The sequence below is a fragment of the Phyllostomus hastatus genome, unplaced genomic scaffold (genome assembly GCF_019186645.2).
Source record: "Phyllostomus hastatus isolate PE091 unplaced genomic scaffold, TTU_PhHast_1.1 phas_scaffold_182, whole genome shotgun sequence".
Classification (NCBI taxonomy): domain Eukaryota; kingdom Metazoa; phylum Chordata; class Mammalia; order Chiroptera; family Phyllostomidae; genus Phyllostomus; species Phyllostomus hastatus.
Window position 1 is genome coordinate 8,713,247 of NW_025334013.1, and position 14,626 is coordinate 8,727,872.

The 14,626-nt window shown below is 50.0% G+C and overlaps 1 protein-coding gene across 1 annotated transcript in view; it reads left to right on the forward strand.

Annotated features, from left to right (window-relative positions):
* Positions 1–9,026: 9,026 nt before the first annotated feature.
* FHAD1 (forkhead associated phosphopeptide binding domain 1) overlaps positions 9,027–14,626 on the forward strand; it is a 109,645-nt gene continuing 104,045 nt past the window's right edge. The window contains exon 1 of the mRNA XM_045858425.1: positions 9,027–9,119. Within this exon, the coding sequence (XP_045714381.1) occupies positions 9,027–9,119 (93 nt within the window). The remainder of the gene's footprint in view (positions 9,120–14,626) is intronic.

Sequence of the window (14,626 nt, forward strand, 5' to 3'; positions counted from 1 at the left end):
AGCAAAGCACACGCAGACTTAAACTTTAACAGGGACTCTGTCCCCTGGGCTAAGACAGTGGTCCCCTCCTGCACTTTGGGCACTCCCAAGCTGGAGGGAGAAACAGTTTTACGTACAGAATCCAATTCAGCTGGGAGTGAAGATTCCAGTGCTTCCAGAAGCCCAGAGAGGAGACGTGAGCAGTGCAGGGGGCCGGGAGAACGCAGGCTGGGCAGCGTCTTCTCAGTCCTAGCAGATTGTGGATCTATATGCAAGAATAGAGCCAGGAATTGCCAGCTACTCCCCTTTTCCAAGAAGAGGCATAAAGCGAGGTTTTAATCATTAAATTAAAATGATCTGTACACATTGGCTGCTGTGGTAGACATGTGACGTTTCTGCCACCCAAATATCAATTCACCTCTCTTCTAACATACCACGGTGTGATGGCCACCCTTTGCAGACCACACCTTCCTCCCATCCTCAGCCCAGCCTCTCGGGGATGGCACTGACTCAATCTCTGCCTGCAGGAATGGGCGTGTGACTCAAGTTCTGCCAATCAGAGCACAGCAGCCTCTGGTTCCGGAATAATTAACTCGGGAATGGCCCTGTGATCCAACCAGAGAAAATGAGAAGCAGCGAGGCCTTTAGGGGAACTTTAGGGAAAAGACTTTCACTCTTCCCCCATGGGATTCAAAGCAATAGATACAAGGGCTGAAAAGATAGAAGGGCTGGAGCCATGGCAGCCTTTTTGTGACCATTATACAGAGATTCCATCGATGGTTGGATCCACATGGTTAAAGCATTGCTGAGAGCTGGAGAGAGGCCAGGGCCTTATGGCATCACTTGGGCCTGAACCCAGCTGTTCCTTCCAGACTTTTCATTTATAGTAACCAGTGAATTTGCTTTCATGCTGAAGCCAGTTTCAATCCGTTTCTCTGTCGCTCCCCAGACAGAGGCCTATCCCTTCAGCAACTAATTAAGCCTTTACACAGTATGAAAGCCAAACAAACGTACCTGAAGGCAGACCGTGGCCAGTGGGTTTGCATTCTCAGCGCCCAGTGCCCCCCTCCCTCTGAACCACCGTACTGAGCTGCTCTCACCACCCGTCTTCTCGCCTCTATCCTCACTGTGCCTTCCTCCCACCGCCGTCTTCTCTCCCTGCTCTACCTCCTGAAATCCCACCCATCCTTCAAATGTCAAATGCTTCCTACAGCCTTTCCTGACCCCATCCCACCCCGGCCCCCAAGTGCCACCTCAGGCAAAAGGATGTACCTCCCTCTCCAACCCCAGGTCCCCCTGCACTCCCCCCTGCCCCCGGCACACACACACACCCCCCTTGAGCGCTCAGCCCTTCCGTGGAGGGTGCTGATCACCCGGCAACATTCCTGTCCCCCCCCCCGCCCCCCGCTTCCCGACAGTGATCCAGATTCAGACTCAGATGAGGAGGGATGATCTTTGTGACTTAGGTTTCAAAAAAACAATCCATGCTTAGCAGAGGTCAGAAAGCACGGTGAAAGATGAGGATGTGGGTGAGGGAGAGGAAAGAAAAGAACAGTTGTTCTGGGGAAAAGAGAGATCTATGTTGAGGACCGTGAGGAAGAAGGAAAAAGTTAATATATTTAGACCAAACAAAATGATTCAGAGGAAACCTGAGAAGAAATGTCTAGAGAGGCGAGAGGTTGGGAGAGGAAGATAAAAAGCATGTGACGGGAATGACACCCCCCTCAAAAAAAGCTCAGAATAGGAGCACTGTTCAAATGAGAAAAGAATGCAGACAGGAAGCAAGACATTGCAAACCCTCCAGAACACAAGAGAGAAGGTGACAAAGGATGAGGTCATCTCGACCGGATACACTGGGAAGCTTTCTGTTGGTTGAAAGAGGCTTTCTCAAAGGTGGGGCTCAAGCCGGCTTGCCACTGATGAGACTCGGAGCCAAGAGACTCATACAATGGCTCCCAACGAGCCCTGGCGCTCACACCTCCGTGGGAGCCCCTTCCCTTGAACGTGGGTGGCACCTGCACCTTCCTTCTAACCGACAGAATGCTGCAAAAGGGACACAGGATGTCATTTCCATGATCGCGTTACATAAAAATTTGAACACCCATCTTGCTGCAGGATTTTATTGACTTACCCTGCAGAGAAGTGCTTACGAAGAACCAGAGGGGCCCTCGGTCTACAAGCCTCAAGGAACTGTGTTTCCAACGACCACATGGCTTGAAAGAGGATCCTTTCCCAGTTGCATCTCAGATGAGACCCCAGCCCCGGCCAACTCCTGATTGCAGCCTGTGAGACCCTGAGCAGAGGACCCAGCTGAGCAGTGCTAGGATTCCTGACCCACTGAAACGGTGAAGAGACGAGTGTATGTTGTTTTGAGCCACTAAGTTTATCATAATTTGTTATGCAGAAATTGATCGTTCACACAATGGAATGCGACACAGGCACGAGAATGAATAAAACATCAAACGGCACGGTTGAATCTCACGCACCTAACGTTGAGTGAAAGAAACCAGGCAGAAAATGGCATCTGCGTGATTCCATTTATGTGAAGTTCAGAAACAAGCAGAACTAATCATCTGGGATGTGGGAAGGCAGAGGCGTGGGAAGGCAGTGGCCAGAAGGGGGCACAGACAGACTCGGGGGCCGGGGGGGCGGAGTGTCATTCTGTACTGAACTGGGTTCTGGTAAAGTAGGTGCATATACTTTGTGAAAATGCATCAAGTGTACACTTATGATACGTTTGCTTTCACTACTATGTTCTTTTTTTGATAAAAAAAAAAGCTTACAAGAAATACAGCACTCCAGAGTTAAACAGCCAGGGTTCAAATCCTGAGCCCACCACTTACAAGGCTTGTACCCGGGTAAGTTACTTGCCTTCTCTGTGCCTCAGCTCTTAGCAGCTGGGCAAAGAATTAAATAAAACTGTGCAAAGCACAGTAGCTGGGACCTAAGAAAGCTTGATAAGTATTACATGGTTTTGTTAACCACGTTCATAAAGGTTCATTGTTACTTGCAAAAAAATAATAATAATAACAATGAAGGTTTGTTTGCCCAATGCCCAGAAGTAGAATGAATGAATTTGTTCAACAGGTGCCACCCCAGACACCAGCTGGGTTCTCAGGAATCCTCTGGGGTTTTCCAGCGGTGGCGGGGGGAAGGGGGGAGCTCAGACATCCCGTCTCTGACATCCACACCCAGAAAGATCCCAGAGCAATGGCCAAAGAGTCTGGGACTGTTGAAAAGTCAGGTGTGCTCTAGGCAGGGGCCGAACCTTGATGCCCGGCAACCTTTTCCCCGGAGGTGCCTATGACCCGGGCTGGGACTGGGCTGCCCTCCCAGATCATCAGAAAACACAAGACACGATTGCAAACAATTCTACGGCATCGGTCACGATTTAGTGCTTTACACACGTCGGCTCATTTCACCCTTACAGTTGAGGCTGGCGTTATCTCCACTTTACAGGTGAGGTTCCTGGACAGCGAGCAGTCATACAGCAGGCCCCTTAAAGGGGCATCAGCACGCTTCGTCTGCAGTTTTCGAACAGAAGGTACAGACGGACTCTTGTGGCAAAGCCCAGGGAACCAACTGACACTGAAGACTGACCTGCAAGAGAAACGAATGCTCCAGACCAGCAATGGAAGAAGACTCCCTTTGCGGAAAACCTGGGTGTGTTCTCATTCTCCGCCAGGGGCGCAGGTGAGGACAGCTGTGGAAGGCCTCAGCTACCAGTTGTTCTTTCCATGGTTTGAATTTCTTTTCTTGCATCTGAGTGTGTACGTATATAAAAAAAACCCTGCATTTCCTAAGCCCTTAGGATCAGGTTATTCACAGGCTGCGGAGCCCCCAGTAGGCCCTGGGCTCTCCCATCTGGCATCCTACTCCGTAGCTTGGCTACTTCCTGCTGGCCATGCCCTCTGCTAGCCCTTGCCCTCCCCTGCTCCTATTCCCACTCTTTCCCTGGCTCTCATCACCCGCTAGACGCTGGGCAAGCCTCCCTGCTTCTCCCAGCAGGTGGGCTGGGGCCCAAGGCCAGCATTCATTTCATCCTGGATTGCCAGGGCCAACAGGAAAACCAGCCGGTAGGTCTGGGGAGCGGACACAGCGGGTGTGCTCGCTCTAATCAGGAAACGCCCAGGGAAGGGGCCTGGGGTGAATAAAATTTAATGGGGGCAGAGGTGAAGGAAGCCCAGTGTCTGGCAGCTGAGCTAGGTTCCCCCCCGCCCTTGGTCTAGGACCCCTTTCCCTGCTGGCCTCAAGAACAGCCAGGCCTTCAAGACAGACAGGAGCCCAGCCGGTTCAGCGAGGAAAGAAAGCAACTGTGTCTTGTGGTTGTGACAACTGTCACCTGTAGCCCCTGGGTGGGGGGGAGGACCTTCCTGGCCACACCCACCCAGATTCAAATCCTGCCATATTTTCTTTTTTTAAAAGATTTTATTTATTTATTTTTAGAGAGGGAAGGGAGGGAGAAAGAGAGAGAAACATCAATGTGTGGTTGCTGGGGGTCATGGCCTGCAACCCAGGCATGTATCCTGACTGGGAATCGAACTTGCAACACTTTGGTTCTCAGCCTGCGCTCAATCCACTGAGCTACGCCAGCCAGGGCCACATCCTGCCACATTTTCTAGCTGTGCAAACTTGGGCACGTTCCTCCACGTCTCTGAGCCCTATCTCCCTGCGAAGCTCGAGTGATGTAATAGAAATAATGAAAACGGCTTCTCTGCAGTGCCCATGGGTGCGGGCTTCCTCAGGACAGTGACTGATCTGGTCCACTCCGGGGCTGCCCTCTGACACTTACACGGGCTCAGGGATTGTTTGCAGAGATAGAGAAGAAAGAACAACTGAATGAATAAATGCCAGTTTTGACGAGGAAGGACAGGGTTGTGGGTTTAGAAATCTTTTCCCCAGCATTGGGAAGAAACCCTCCATCTTTCAATATTACTCTTTCCACCCCATCCCTCGCCCATCCTCACCCCCACCCCCAGAAGCGGTGATCCTTCTAGCTTCCTCTGTGTTCTCATCTGCAACAACGAGCACGGGGGACTTGGGTGGGGGCAGAAGGTACTAACTGACCTCCAAGCTTCTCCTGATTCAGCTCCATCACCCTCTCCGCCCTGCCTACTCCCCAATCCCCAACGCACCCAGCCTAGAGGATTGAGTCCGCTCTTTTCTGGCTGTAAACCTAGGGCCCCTGCTATGAACTCTGAGCCCCTGTCTCCCCACTCGTGAAATCGGGCTGAGGACCCCTAAGTGGCAGGCCGCGGAAGCCTCGAGGTTCTGCGGCGGTCTGCGCTCCTCGAGGGTTCCTCCAGCGGTGCGCCTCTGGCCCTGCGGCGCCGCGGCGCCGGCCACGCCCCCACCTCTTCCGCGGCCCCGCGGCGTTGCCATGGCGACGCCAGTACACAAGCCGGGCGGGTGCGCGAGGTTCGGGTCCATTGGCTGGAGACTCCGCCGGAGCGCGGCCGGGAGGCCTCGCCCCGGAGCGGGCCTGGCGCCTCGCGAGCCCGCCGGGCTCTCGGCGGAGCACGGAGCGTGGGCCTCTTCCTCCAGGCAGGTGAGTGTGGCACGGAAAGAGGCGGCAGCCCTGGCAGGCGGAGACCTGAGGCCCGACAGGTCCGCTCTGCGAGGTCAGGGGCTGGGATGGCGGGGAGTGACCCGGCCTCACTCCAGCGCCTCTCTGATCCAGACTCCTGAGCGTCCCAGGAGCGCCCCAGAGGGGGTCCCCCAACACAATCCCTTCCTTCCTAAGTGCAGCCCGCGCTCCCAACCGAGGTAGCCCCCGCGGGAGCTTTAGGACCCTCCTTGACACCGATTCGGGCAAGTCCCGTGGGGTAGAGCTGGGATTAGAAGGGGAGCCCCCAGGTTTTCTGGATGTAAAGACACCACCACTCCGTGGTCAGAGTCACCCCTGACCGACAGGTCCTCTCCTTGAAGTAACTTCTGCAGCTCCCAGGCCACCGAAGACCTGCCGCCCTCAGAAGAAACGTTGCTCCTTGTAGTGCGCTCTGACCCGGTCAATGAAGGGTCGAGTGTGGCCCGCGCTCTCTGTGGCTGGCGCTCTGTGGCAGGCGCTCTGTGGCATTAAAAACAAATTTACAGAGTTGAACACCTTCAAATTATCTTCTACAGTGCGTCCAGGCCGGTACGTGGCTGCCCGGGGCAAGATGAAGGTGGAGAAATATTATCTAACCCAAAAGCTAAAGAGATTTCAAGGTTTTCCAAAAAGTCATCTAGGATAGATACTGAAGGGCAAATGAAGGTAGTTACTGTCAGATTCCTAGCCAGCCGGCTGCTTTAATTGCTTCGAGGTGTCATTTTGTATTCTCCTTCATTCAGCAAGCGTCTCCTGAGCACCTACTGTGAATCAGGTGTTGCTCCAGGTGCTGGATGAGAGGTAATGAACAAAACTGTCAGGAGAGCTTCGAGGGGTTTGAGGGGTTTGCCTGCCCCTCTTATAGATGCTGGCGGAAGACAGGAAACACCTGTGCCAGGGACGGAGGACTTGATTATTCCCATCAGGGCCGACGCAACGGGCCACCAGATTCCCACTCCCGTTGGTTCCCCCGGCCCCAGAAGTTCCCTGGGGTGGTGCAGAACAGCAGAGGTGGGCGCTGTGCATGCCGTGGGGCTGGATCCCGGCTAAGGAGCTCCAAACTCAGAAAACCCCTATCTTTGGAAGCGGCTGCTAGCAAATTTGTCTGACCATTGCCCCCAGCAGAGACGTTATCTTCGTTGTATGCATTACCTATGTTCTCCCAGGCTGTTGGTCCTACAGACATCCCTTGAGAAAAAGTGCGATGCCTTCGCTCTGACGATGGTACAAATGCAAGAAACCCATGAAGAATTATGTCAACAAAAACAACGCAGTTCTGGCTGTCCTGGAATAGACATATCTTAGTGAAAGGGAAACGACCAGCAAACACAACTAAATAAAAGGATAGGAAGATGTCAGAGGATGCTCAGTTCCAGCAGGGAAACGCGGCAGGGAGGTGTGCTAGCTAGAGAGGGGCGGTACCGGAGGGCGCCTTTAGCCAGGGTGGTCAGATGGCCACCACGAAGGGGAGACGCCTGAGCAGAGAGACAGCACCAGCCCCGGGGACATCTGGGGTGAGAGCTAAAAAGCACATGTGCACGTCACCCAAGTTTAGGATATTAGTTGAACGGCATCCCTGCAGAAGATACGTTTTGCACAAACGTATACTTGAGGTTAACGAGGCTCGAATGTGTTGCTTGGTAACACGGTCTTCTGCAACTGACGGTGCATCGCTGACACGGCCCGATGGCAGGAGGGCACGCTTCTTGTGGGAAAGTGTCTTTCCTCCTACTGTCATGACGGCAAACCTAATGAAATCTGTTTCTCATGATAGGAAAGCATCGATATTTGTAAGGCAGCCATAGGCCTCAAAGTTTACAAATATGAAAGAAACTACTAGGTGGCTTGTTTTTATTTCTCTTACCCAGGTAGGGTGTGTTTTCCTTTCGGGGAATAGAATCCCGGTTTCAAAGACCCTCTGTTACTGCTTGTCCCAAGTGTCAATGGCAGTGTAACTCGCCGACCCCGCTCTGTGCCCCCCAGCAACCACGGAGGCCTGGAAATCGAGCCACGCGACGGTGCACTATTCCCGTGAAAGTGCTCAGAGTTCTGTCGCTGTCACTTACTGCTTTGTGACCTTAACCTCTCTGAGTTTCAGTTTCCCTGTCTGTAAAGTGGGACAATATTGATACGTAGCTCGCAGGGTTGTTCTGAGGACAAAAGAAGCAATGTGCAGAAAAGGAGAGCACAGTGCGTGGCACTTAGTAGGGCTTCAGGAAATGATGATGCAGCTGTTGCCGGAAAGCAGAAGCAGACCTGGCATGTATCTGATCGCAACTAGGTGTCTTCTGAAAACCCGCGGTCTGGCACCCTCACGTCTCAGTGAGCGTTTGGTCTGAGACAGGGGGTGTGACGCCGTAACCGGCGCATCTCAGCTCAGAACACAAGCATCACGCAAACTGTCGCCAGTATTTTGGAACCTGCATCAGTCACAGAAATTTCCGCGTTTTGAAAAACATGTATAAACCTTGGAGATGCATCATTAAAATACAAAATGGATGAATGAGTGGGTAGCTGGATAGGTCTGTGATCCGATAAATAAAACAAAATGCCGATTGTGGAATCCAGGTGGTGGGTAGACGGAGGTCCCCATCCACTTCTTCCAACTTTTCTGTGCGTTTGACACTTTTTGTAATAAATTATTGGGAAAATACGTGTGCAGAGTCCTGATCATGTGGGCAAGCTCTAGTCCTGACACCTTGCCTAAATCACCCTTCTCTCTGGGCGTATGAAGAAGGCGAGTGGCTTTTTAAAAAAATATCATTTGAAGCTCATTGCCTCAAAGACTGACTCAACACTGTAAGAAGCTCTATAGAAGCTTAGAGTGCCTGGGGTCAGAGTTCAAGAAGCCCAAGATTAATAACAACGATGAAAGTCGTAGTATAGACAGATGTGTGTTTCCTGTGTAGCCGTCACCATTCTAAATGCTTCACACACGTTATTGCGTTTAGTCCTCACAAAACCCTTTGGGGTACAGAGCACTGTAAACCCCATTTTACAGATGAGCAAACTGAGGCATAAAGAATAAGTAACTCACCTAAGGTCACAGAGCTAGGAAGTGGAGGGTTAGGAATACTGAACTTGATGTGTGAGAGAAGTGTCCCCCTACTAAGTGTAATGGGAGTAGAGAACAATAACAGTGGAATTCGGATTTGTTATTGAATTGTTTTAGCTGGAGTCCGTGCTCTGAGTTACGTACAAATGTCTTCTACTTGATCATCAGAACCAAACCTACCCATGCTAGACATCACAGCTGAAGAGATAGTCTTTCAAACATGCAAAATCGTAATTGTGCTCATCAGTAAGTCCCTCTACCCACTCCCACCTCTGCTGACTCCTCCTCTGGACGCGACGATGCATTTCGTGCATTCTAAATGCGACACTGAAAAATTAGAGGGCTACATCTTTCTCTCTAACACATTGTTTTTCCTGAAAACCTCCTACAGGGAAAGCAGAGAGGATGAAAGCCTATCTAAAGAGTGCAGAAGGCTTCTTTATCCTGAACAAAAGTACTACAATTGGAAGGCACAAGGACTCAGACCTCGTTTTAGAGGTGAGGATGCTTCCCAGCCCTCCCCCAGCCCTCCCCCAGCCCTCCCCCGCCCCTCGCCCCCTCCAGAAGCTCTTACTGTTTTGAGGGAGATTGGGAGACTCCAATCTCCCTCAAAGCACAGCCTCTGGCCAACAGCCACATCCTCCCTTGATGTGGAGCCAAGACCCAATTGCCAAACATGCCAAGTTTCCCTGGAAAATATAGTGAAAATGAGCACAGTGCAAAGTGCCATGTGCCCTCTGTCCTTTGCTGAACCTGTCTGCAGAGGTCCCACCTGTGGTCCCCTGCCCAGCAGCCTCATGGGGTGGTTTGGAAGCTGGGCATAGAGCAGGGCCCCTTCCCTTGCTTCGGGCCTGATCACCAGAGCCTTCTGGAGTGCCCAGCCTGGGCAATTTTATGTATTTCCCTTTAGAGAGGGGGGAGAGAGGGAGAAAGAGACGGGAGAAACATCGATGTGAGAGAAAAATGCCAATAAGTTGCCTGTTGCACGTGCCCTAACCAGGGACCAGGCCCGCAACCCAGGCATGTGCCCTGACCGGGGATGGAAGCGGCGACCTTTTGCTCTGTGGGACGATGCTCAACCACCTGAGCTTCACGGGTCATGGTGCTCGCCAGGGTTGGAGACCGTTGGGGGCTCCCCAGAGCCCACGGACCTCCAAGCAGAAGGTCAGGGTAAACCATGGGCGTGGCCTCAGCATTTTCTCAGTTCATTTCATTCTCTGAATTAGCTGTGGTTTGGTCCAGAGCCTCAGCCCCTTGATATCCAAGGAAGCTGGGAGAAAGAAAGGAGTAACAAAAGCAGTGGCTTTGAGCCTTTTTTAACGATGGAAAGGGGTTAAAATATTGAAGCAAGAAAGAGAACGCAACGGAATCCCTTTGAAACTTTGAAAGGCCTGTCTCTCTCAGAGCGCACCGAACAGATTGTCCTTTAGCTTTCTATTTTGAAATAATGATAGATTCAGAAGAAGTTCTGAAAATAGTAGAGAGATCCCGGGCACCCTTCACCTAGTTCCTCCTAACTGGTTACTTACCAGCCGGCCATAACCACACCAAAACCAGGAGATGGACGTTGCTACAAAGTGCGTGTCTGGGTCTATGCCATTTGTCACACGCGTGGATTCCCGCGCAGCCGTCAGGCTTTGGGGCTGTTCTGTCATCGGAGACTCCCTTGGGCGCTCCTCCCTCGGCACAGCACCCGCTCCCCCACCGTCTCTAAACCCTGACGGCCACTGCTCTGTTCTCCATCTCCATCATTTTTATCTTTGTGAGAATGTTCTATAAACGGACTCCTATAATGTGCGACCTTTTGAGGTTGTTGTTTTTCTTTTTTACCATGATGTCCTTAAGATCCATTCAGATCAGCCTGCCCCTTTCACGGCTGAGTAGTAGTCCGTGGTATAGATGCACCAGCTTTGTTGAACTGTTCTCTTATTGAAGGGCATTTTGATTGTTTTCAGTTTGGGGCTGTTACAAGTAAATCTACTATAAACATTTGCGTGCAGGTTTTCGTGCAAACGTAAGTTTTCACTTCCCTGGAATAAACGCTCAGGAGTGTGATTGCTGGATCCCATGTGAAGTATGTGTTTGGTTTCTAGAGAAACTTCCAGACTGTTATCCGGGGTGATTGCGCCATTCTTCATCCCCTCCAGCAGTATACGACACGTGGTTTCTGCACATCCTCACCAGCAATTAGCGTTATCACCACTTTTTATTTTAGCCGTTTTAGGGTGTAGTGACCTCGGATCATGGGTTTCATTTGCGTTTCCTGAGTGGCTGGTGATGCTCACTGTCTCGCCATGTAGCGCTTATTTGCCTTCTGCCTGTTCCCTTTGGTCACATGCCTCCTCGTGTCTTTTGCCCACTTCTGATCCGATTATTTGGTTTTCTACTGTTGAGTCTTGAGAGTTCTTTATGTGTGTTAGATATGTATCCTTTGTCAGATACATGGTTTGCAAGCGTTTTCTCCCATCTGGAGTTTGTCTTTTCATGCTCTTGACAGAACATTCCACAGAGCGACAGTTTTACATTTTGATGAAGTTCGGTGTATTGTTTTTTTCTTTTATAGATCTTGGTTTTAACATGCCACTGAGCCCTTGATCCTGAGGTTTTTTTCTCTTCTGTTTTTTCTCCAAAAGTTGTGCAGTTTTATTTTTAAGTCTACGAACCTTTTTGAGCTCACTTTTATATATGATGTAAGGTGTAGGTCAAGTTTTATTTTTATTACATGTGGATATTCAGTTGCTCCAGAACCACTTGTTAAGATGACTCTTCTTCCTCCATTGAATTGCTTTTGCAACTTTGTCGAAAATCATGTGGCCAAACCGGGGTAGGTAGCGGGGAGGTGGCCATTTCTGAGTTCCCTACAGTGGTTCACGGATCTGCGTGTCTGCTCCTCTCCCACATGACGTAGTCTTGACTATTGTAGCTATCTGCGTCTTAAGTCAGGTCCAGTGGTTCTCTTCTCCCAGGTCATTCTTCTCTTAAACTTTTTAAAAACCTATTCTAATTCTTTTGCCTTTCTATATAACTTTTAGTAATAGATCTGTCCATGAAAAATATCTTGCTGCAATTTTGACAGGGATTGTTTTTAAACCTGTGTACCAGTGTGAGAAGAATTGACATCTTTACTATGTCCTCTTCCATCTGTGAATGTGGTGTATTTCTCCATCCATTCAGGGGGCTTTGGATTCCTTTCATGAGTGCTCTCTAGTTTTCGGCATGGAAGTCCTATACGTGTTTTGTTATAGTTACACTTGTCCCCCCCTCTAGCTGACTGTAAATGGTATTATATCTTTAATGTTGATGTCCACATGTCATGGACAGTAAATACAGTGGGGTTTTGTTTGCTTATATTCAAATAACTTGAAACCTTAACTGAACTTTCTAGAAGACTTTTGGTAGATTTCTTAGGGTTTGATACACAAATAATCATGTCACCTGCAAATAAGAACAGTTTTATTTCTCCTCTGAGAAAAGAGGATCTGAATGCTTTTAATTTCCTTTTCATGCATTATTGCACTGGCTATGACTTCTAATCCTCTGTTGAATAAGAGTGATAAGTGCAGTATAAATCATCCTGTTTTCTTGTTCCCGATCTCAGAGGGAAAAGCATTCTGTCTTCCTCCTTACCCATGATATTAACTGTAGGTTTTTCACAAAGGCTCTTAACAATGTAAGAAAGTGCCCCCTTTGTTCCTAGTTTTTTTAGAGTGTTTACTATAAACTCAGCAGGTTTAAAAATAACTCGGTGGGCCTCCCCTTGATATTCTCATCCATGCCGTGATCTCCCAGTGACATGGAAAATCTGGTCAGTGCACGAAGTGGAGGTGAAAAAGAAAAAGAAAACAGAATTTTGGTTTCTCCTTGATCAGAACAAGGCATAGGTTTTAGGTCATTTTATTTCCTGTCTGGCCAAAGTCGAGACAGAGAGCTCAGTTTGGCACCCAACTACGATGTTAGAAAACTATTGTAATTTTCAAAAGCACAGGCCTCGGAAACAGACAGACCTGGGATCAAATGTCATTAGGCCCCTTTCCGGCTGTGTGACTCTAAGCGGATGAATCAAATGAATCACACGAAGCTCCTCTTCCTGGTCTACAAACCCCTCACCCCCCAGATTTGTGAGGATTAAGAAGGAAATGCACACAAAGCGCGTGGCACCTGATGCGGAGTCAACGACACCGAGTTGGTTATGATTATCTCATAAGACGGAGGCTGAGAAGCATCCTCGGAGGGACCCGGGGCTGCGATGAGGAGCCACCGGTACTCACAAGCTGTCTGGAGAAGGGAACTAATGAGGACTGTTATTCTGTAGACAGAAATCGAGTTGCACTCCTTGTATGAAAAAGAATGGGCCGCTCACAGCTCCTTGGACTTCGTTGAAGAAGTCGGCCCCGCCAGCAGCAGTCACGTTGATTTATGAAGAAATAAGTTGCATTTCCAGCAGCGCAAGCTTCTCTCGGCTCCCTGGAGAGCAGAGGACACATGATTGCCAAATGTGTTGTGAACAGACTTGATGGGAACTTCCTTCTTCTCTTAAACAAACCCTCTTCCCGGAGCTTAAGCGGACTTGGGAGAGGAGAGTTGCTTTAGGAAGGGTACGTGGGGTCGCAGGTCCATCCGCAAGAACTGAAACCTGCACGCGTCAGCACTTGTCAGTTCATAAAACCAGGCGAGGTGAAAATTGCCCCCGCTGCTGGCTCCACTGGGCCGTTCTGATTGGAGGGACTGGCCCTGATCCGTTCTGGGCCGTCCTAACGTGTAACTCGATAGCCAATTTGTACTCGCCGCCAGAAGTCGCGCCACTGAGTTAAGTTCAGAAATAGTAATAAAACCCTGTCCTTGAAATTACCCAGAGGTTACGTCTAGCAAATAAAGAAAAGTTTGTTTTATTTACATGGGTAAATCCTAAAGAACAGTCCGTCGTGCTTCTTAAAGAGTCACACTCGTTTGCGAGGCTGACCTGGTGTGTGGATCGTTGGTGTGTCATACAGGGTGGGGCGACAGGAGGCTTACAGCCGTGAGTACATGAGGCGCAGAGTTTACACTCGCATTATTATTTATTAGTTATCGTATTATCTTCCATACAAACCACTGTAGACCTACTTTTGTCCCACCCTGTCTTTTGAAATCATTTACTTTTTCTGACAATGGAAGGTAGTCATGTGCTCATTATTTTTTTTTTAAATGAGGGAAAACCAAGTATGAGGAAGAAAAGTCACCTGTAATCGTTTGGCTGCGAGAAAGTCAATATTGACATTTGTCAGGGTTTGCCCTGCGGACTTGTTCCCTCTAGCCTGGAAGGAGTTTGGTTCTCTGGCAGCAAGCCTGTGTCCGCCAGCCCAGGTTCTGCTGCTGCGGTCACTCATTCACTCCACAACCATCCACCTGCAGCCTCAGCACTGACTGACGTGGTCCTGGGGACGTGGTACAATCAGGCACGGTCCCCACCGGGGAAGCCGCTGGGAGATAGAGGCTGTGAGTCCAAGATCCCACAAAGGCGTGAACAGTTCCATGCCGACACTGGGGCTCCAAAGGAAAGAAACGTGGAGGACACGGAAGACTTAACTAGGCGAGGCAAGAGGGGGACAGCAGCACGTGCAAAGGTCCTGGGGTGAAAGAGCATATTGTGAGCCCGAGAGGCTGAGAGAAAACCAGTGTATCTAGAGAGGGGGAAGGAAGCCGGCTGAGGGATGAGGAGGTCTCCTTTGTGCCACTGTAAAGATTTGGATCTTTATCTGAGGAGGGATGGGAAGAAGGCCCTGAAGGGTTTTTCTAATTGTTTTATTGATTTTAGAGAGAGAGAGATCAGTTTGTCGTTTCACTGATCCGTGCATTCATTCATTGATTGGTTCTCGCATGTGCTCTGCCTGGGGATGGAACTGCAACCTTGGCATATCAGGACGACGCTCTCACCAGCTGAGCCACCCGGCCAGGGCAGGGCCGCAAGATGTGAAGCCAAGGGAAGGCCTGCGTTTGGAAATGGCCAATCCTGGCTGCCGTGCGCA